A 7,156-nucleotide genomic window follows, 5' to 3' on the forward strand; every position below is an offset into this window, starting at 1 on the left:
ATGATGAGACCCTCTAATTCAGTTCTATTTCATTCACTCAAACCTAGAATAACTATTGTCAAAACCCCTATAGGCAACCTATTGACTCATAAAATAAGTGCAGTTTATTATGACTTCTGTTTTTCCCATTTTGTAGGATTTAACAGTGACACTGACATCATATAAATATAGAACTCAATAGATCTAATTGAGCACAATATTACCTTGGGTGCCTCCTCAAAGGTTACTATTAGTTTGCCATTTCCATTAAGACATGACACTGATATATTTGGTTAGGAAATTTACACAATTTATATGATGAAAGAGACTTTAAAAATCATTAAATTAGTTTTTCCTTCTGGAGAAAGTCAAGCTAATCACTTCTAAGAACCTGGTTCTAGATTTAACCACATGGACTTCTAGGTATAAGAAAGAGTTGCCAACAGTTCACCAAACAGACTAAACTGCCAGCCATTCAAACACTGTATTTCTCACCCTTTGGATCCTCATTGGGGAATTGAGGCTACACAAATCAGGGCTAAGTAGTCTTAAACTGTAGTCTTTTCTCTTGTTCCTGTAGTACAATTTCATTATTGCTAGAAGCAGGTCCTAAATGCATCTGGACCAATGGCATACCAACTTTCAATAGCCTAATTGAGTTTTTCTCCTTGCCTATAGCCTGGTCTCATGTGTAAAAATCTCAATAATACATCAGTGATGCTTTAGAAGTTCCATTTTCAATCCTTTAAATAGAATTGCAGCTTCCGAGGTATTAGTCCTAGAAGTGAAATGGGGACATAGCCACAATCCTTCCAAGTACCTGCTGACTTTATCACTGTCAATTGGTAGACCAACCATAGTTAATTAGACTGACTTCAAATTATTAGCATCAGAATCATGCAGTAGTATTTCTATCCCTGGTCATTAAAAACAAAAATAGGCTAAGTATCATGGAAAGAAATGTGCTAGATAGAGGAAGAGAAACAATTTTGGAAGCTAGTAAATCTGAGTTTTACTGAATGAAATGGAATGGGATTAGAGTAGGGAAAGAAAGAGAATGGGACAGACTAGAGAAAACAGCAGAATGGAGTAGAGAAGAATGGAATAGAACGGAGTGAAGTATATCAGAATGGAATCGAATAATCTGCATCACAGACTTTCGGCTCTTCCTCTCATTCTACCCAGGCCATCACTGGTATGGCAATTGACAATCATTTACTGGGGCTGAGGGAAATAGCCCGAGAACTCTACAAAGAGCTGCCGGAGATGTTCACAGATGAAACATATTTGACAAGCAATCGATTTGTCCTCTCAACCAGCCAGGTAGGAGTTTGGAATCACCAAGAAATCGAATAGTTTTACTGTGGTCACCTTTCTGGTGAAATGCTATATAATACCCCAATTTTGAGCTATTTCAATTTTATAACTCATCCTGATTTCAAGTAATCTATAGTGAAATTTAGAAATAGTGGCATCCATTCAATAACCTACTGAAAATAATATTGTACCAGAAATTGCTATATCTAAATTCCAGTCTGGGCTCTGTTACTGATGTTAAGCCCAACTGCAAGTCACTTAATGCCTCTGTACCTCAGTCACACCCCCTATAGTTATAATACTTCCCTGCTAAGTCTCTTACAGAGATATTATTGGACTAAATGAAACTCAAGCTCCTCCATTATAATTAATAGAATCCCATAGTTAAAAGGAATTTTCACAGATCACATGGTCAATACCCTTTCCTTCAAGAAATTTTATACCTAATTGAGCCCAGAAATATGAGCCTTCAGTTTGCTTTCTGTACTTTGAGTTCCTATAAATTCAATGTATTAAATGTAATAATAATGACTCATTATTTAAATTATCATTATGTTCATGTTTCTAACAATTTTATGAGCCATAAAGTAAACAGAAAGCAAAAAAAAGAATGAAAAAGAGAAAATAAAACTTTGATCTAATATTCCCAACTTAGCTTGCTGTCATGCTGTTTTAGAATTATCATTCACAACTAAAAAACACAATGTTTCCCTAGAGAATCAGCTCCAATGAGAGAGGGAATACCCACAGTAATCAATTTATTGAAAGCCTGCCTTATCTACGTAAGGATGGGTATATGCAATAAAAGGGACTGATAATATTGTGTTGGAACATAAAAACCTACTAAGTAATTTGATCTTGTCATAATGTCTGTGGGTTTGCAGACATGAGTAAATGCAACAAGAATACCACGACATAAATTCTCTGGGAAACCATCCATGGGCAAAAAGTGCTATTGAATGGCTTTATGGCCTTGGGCTGTTGCACAGCACATTTATCTGACAATTCTATGACTCTATTAGCAAGACTAATGGTTTGTTCTACTCCATTTAAAAGCCAAGTGTCACTTCTGAAGGCCCAAGTACACAACTCCTGAAATTTACAGATTTAAAACAAGCCCTAAACTCCATCACAGGAGAAATGCTTATTTCTGGTGCCAGTTAATAAATGTAGTTTGGGCGTGTTTTTTTAAAAACAATAAAATATTTATGTTTTCACTGTCTTAAGAAACACATTTCTTTACTTGATGATTTCTAGATTACAAAATATCAATTTCCAAATAGACCTCAGCATATTATTAGGGTAACTAAAACTCTAATCCATGGAAATCTTTGAGATTTTTAAAGCTGTGTTCAGAATCAAGCCTAAGTCCTAGGGGGAAAAATCCATCCAAACAGTGCTAATGGTAATTAAGTAGGGTGAACAACAAACTGACAGGTTAGATTGGGTTGGGTTGGGTTTTTGTTGTTTTTGGTGAGTGTTGTCATTGCATTGTTCAGTAATTGGTACTCTTGGACCTTGATTCTTGGTGAGCATAGTTATTTTATAGTTCAATAATTGGTTTTCTTGAACCAGATTTTTGTTATGCCACAAATTACTCCCTTTTAGAATGATATTAATTCTTTGAGGCCACCAAAGTACCTCTTAGGAAATTACTATAGTATTTGCAATGGTGAACTACAATGCAGCTTCCACCAGATCCTACTCACTCTGAAGCAGTAGATTACACACTGACCCTCTAACCCATAATGGCTGTGTGACCCTGGACAAGTAACAACCTCTCAGGGCCCCAGGCTGTTCTCTAAGACTATAAAATTGAAGAGAAGGTGAAGACCTGCAAAATCGCTCATCTGGTGGTTTTAAAAAATTGACAGTTAAATGATCTCATTGCTATGGGTACTCTCTACCATGGTGCAGATTGTAACCCATGTGAATCTTGTTCATTTCTTCCCATTGTATCAGCTTCATATCCTAAGTGCCCAGCACAAAAGTTCTTGACCTGGGGAACAGGAACCCTATGGTCTATGAATAGATTTCAGGGGAGTCTGTGGACTTGAATGGGAAAAAATATATCTTTATTTTCACTAATATTTGGTTCCCTTTGCAATACTATGCACTTTATTTTATGCATTTAAAAACACTGAGAAGGGAGTCCATAGACTTTGCTAGTTTGAAAAAAGATGTCCATGACACAAAAGAAGTTAAAAATCCCTGACCTAGGATTTCGTAGCCTAATAAATGCTTATTGAATTGAATCAAATCATACAAATTATTAATTACTTTCCTTTCAGAATCATTTAATTCTAAAATGTGATTCTTCCCCCAGGTGCCAACAACAATGGAGATGTTTTGCTGCTATGGTCCTGTAGTCCCTAATGGTTATGGCACTTGCTACAATCCTCAAGCAGAGCATATATTGTTCTGCATCTCCAGCTTCCATGACTGCAAAGAGACTTCTTCTGTCAAGTTTGCTAAAGCCATAGAAGAAAGCCTCCTTGAAATGAGAGATCTATGTAGCAAACACAATACTGTGATAGCAAAGCCACCAACCAAACAGGAAAAAAACCCAAAACCCCAAGAAGCAAAGAAGCTCTAATTCTTTTCTCTGCATCACTAGGCAGTTTCTACTACTCCTTGTGTTCTGCAACCTCCAAACCCCTAAAACCTATAGTCTACCCCAGATTTTGGCAACTTCCCAATTCTTAGGACACACTGCTAAAATTATGCTGAGGCATCATGAGAAGCTAAACCATTGTGAAAGGGAAAATGCCATTAATTATATGTTAGAAGTACAATATCTATTCAAGGTTCAAACCAGTCTGTGCCCTGTGAAATGCTTCAGTCTTTGCTCTGTAGTCAGCAATCAAGGGTAGGCTTGTTAAGTTGAAAGTGGTCCTGCTGAGGATATAGAATGTCTATGTATGGTTGTGGAGCCTCTGAGCTTTGTTTTTTATTACTTATTCCAGTACAACACCTACCCAAATAATGTTTTACATGGCAAAAAATGAGTCATCCTATTCTAAATGGCAACCATAACTAAATCCATTGTTAAATGAATAGAAATGGCATCAGATTTATGATTTTTTTAGGGATGGAGATTCAAATTCCATATTATTGATTCACATGGTTTAAGAGTGTCATTTGAGAGAGAGAAATAGAGAGAGAGAGAGAGAGAGAGAGAGAGAGAGAGAAAGAGAAAGAGAACCATTACTAAGTTATATGATGCAGTGATTCCCAAGAAAGTCCAGGTCTATTAAGAATATGATGCCTTGGGGCTGGAAATCAATCCTCCCTTTCTTGTCTTAAGAGTAGTTTGGGGCACAATATTGAAAATCTAGATCTGCTGCTTATAAAAGAAAGGGAAGACTTCTCACTATGGCTCTCACTTCATTGCCTTTTCACTCCCACCTGTGGAGAGAGATGAAAACCTAGAAGACATATTAGTCAGTTAGAGATGAGTGAAATGCAGAGGCAGGGAGCAAAGTGTCATTTTAATGGGACACTGTCCATTTCATTGGCTGGGGGGCTTTGGAGAGGGTAGTGATCATTAGCATTTCTTCAGAGCACTCCTCTCCCCCTCCAGATTTTACCCACATACATCTTAAAATGCAACAAAAAAACCCATACCAACAAAAACCATTATGGCTAGTCTTTTTAAGTGAGGTTGTTTGCATTGGGGTTTGGGTTTTGCTGGACTCAAATTTCCAAATTAAAGCTGAGTTTAGAGACAGGGCTCCACTTATCATACAAATGTTATTGCTGCCATGTGGAATTCTATTGTAATATACATAATGACTCATTAGCTACACTCTGCTTTTTAAAATCAAGACCAAATGTATTGATTTTTGAAGGATGGCTTTCTCTTCTTATTCTTCCCCCACCTGAAGTTGTAATTTTCTTTGCATGCCCAGTATTTAGCAAAGTGCCTGGCACATATGTCTCTTAATATAATGCTTGTTGACTCAAAAGGCTTAAATCGTTTAAGCTGTATCAGGATTCTCCATCTGGTATGATTTACAAGTAACAAATTCACTATATTTCAAAGGCATGGATCTGTTTGAAGCAGCAAAGACTCAAGTATTTACTAGGCTACCTCGCTATTAATGGAAAGGCATATCTACTTCTTGCATAGTCACTCTGTGATTCTATGAAATGCTTTTTGTGTTTCTTAAGATGGTTAATTAACACAAGGCTGTTTGAACCAAACTCATTTTTACCATTATTTGTGATAGAATGTAAACATATATTACCTGTGCAAAGCTGTTAACTAGATGCTTAATATATGTTTTGATGTTAGATACACATTTTTATACACTTGGAGAGTTTTAAGTATAGCGTTTTGACTGGCAGGAAATAATAGCTTTTCCCTTAGAGGAAGGGGACAGAAAGAGACCTGTCTAGTCCAAGAAAGGTTAGAAAATAGCAAATCTTATGCAAAGCAAAAACTGAGCCATAATGATAGGAATATTTTTAGGTGGCACCTCCTATACGTGTACCCAAAGAGAAGAGTCAATAAACCTGGAGATTCGTTCTGAAATGAAGCTAATTTAAATGTATGTGACTTTCCTAGATTCCCTTTAATTTGCCAAAATATAGAGTTGATATTTTAGTCCTATTTTTATAAAATAGTATAGATTATGGCAATGTGTAAATTGTATTTATAGCAGCTCACTTTTAAGTTATAGTTTTGTGCTTTAAAAAATGTGTGTATATGTATGACGAAAAAACTATATTGATAAACATGACAAAATATTTAAGAAAGATAAATCTGTATTCAATAAAAGCAAAGAAAGAAAGATGTCACTTGCTTTCATTTTATAATAGCTGTATTGTGCTTTGTTTGGTATTGTCCTATAAGTTATGTCAAACAGTATCTCTAGTGACCAATCAGATATTAGGACAGGCCAGAAAAATGAAAGGTGGAAAAATGTGTTTCCCCTATTACACTGCAAGATGACAAGAATGGATGGATGCCTTAAAATAATAGCATCATCCTATAATAGTGTTGATAGAAGACTTGGATGATAAGACGATCGATAGTATAAAGCTTCAAGAGCTTTAATTGTTTAAAATGAGAGAACCAGAACCAGACGGAGACAGAAACAAAATCAAAGGCAGAATTGATATGTAAATACACAGAAATCGACATTCAAGTATCACGTAGTGGGGAATGTACCAGGATAAGAGTCAGAAAGCCTTTCTCAACTCTGCCACTAACTTGCTATGTGACTATGGGCAAGTAAATTAATCTTAGCCTGTTTTCTTTCTGTGAAATATGGATAATATAAAACCTTACTCATCTGCCTTGTAGGAGTATTGTGACAATCAAATGAGATGACATATTAGTGAGTGAATGAATGAAAAAGCATTGTCAGGCACTGTGCTAGCACATAGTATATGTGAAAGCACTTAGAAAAGGTATAAAATTATATAAATGTATTATTTTACTGTGTATACAACATTCACAACAGTAACCAAATATTCATTCCCTATTCCTATGTAGCATTACTCAACCTCAAAATAGAAGGGAACAGTTCAAAAATTCCTCCCAATTTAAGACCAGGCTCCCCTAGAATGCTTTAGTAGCAGAAGTGTTATAGACTTTTCTTTTTTAACCACACCTGTGGTTCCATTGGAATAGAGAGCTCCTGGTGAGGAACTTCCTCTGCCAATGCAGATCACCACCATTTCTGAAAGTCTTAGAGGATTGGGGAGGGGGGGGGCACTGAGAAGTGATTTGTCCAGGGTTATAGAGCCAGGATGTATTTCTGGACTTCCACCCAGGTCTTCCTGAGCCTGATGCCATCTCTCTATCCACCATGCCCCTTATTTGCCACATTCTTCCTAAATAACTGGGAAA

General features: G+C 36.4%; 1 protein-coding gene across 1 annotated transcript in view; it reads left to right on the top strand.

The window, feature by feature from the left end:
* The window catches only part of CHAT (choline O-acetyltransferase), a 98,635-nt gene extending 92,577 nt beyond the window's left edge, over positions 1–6,058 (top strand). Inside the window, exons 14-15 of the mRNA XM_043985461.1 lie at positions 1,165–1,302; positions 3,623–6,058. Of these exons, the coding sequence (XP_043841396.1) occupies positions 1,165–1,302; positions 3,623–3,892 (408 nt within the window). The 3' untranslated portion in view covers positions 3,893–6,058. The remainder of the gene's footprint in view (positions 1–1,164; positions 1,303–3,622) is intronic.
* The last annotated feature ends 1,098 nt before the right edge of the window (positions 6,059–7,156 follow it).

This window comes from Dromiciops gliroides, chromosome 2, assembly GCF_019393635.1.
Source record: "Dromiciops gliroides isolate mDroGli1 chromosome 2, mDroGli1.pri, whole genome shotgun sequence".
In the NCBI taxonomy this organism is placed as follows: Eukaryota; Metazoa; Chordata; class Mammalia; order Microbiotheria; family Microbiotheriidae; genus Dromiciops; species Dromiciops gliroides.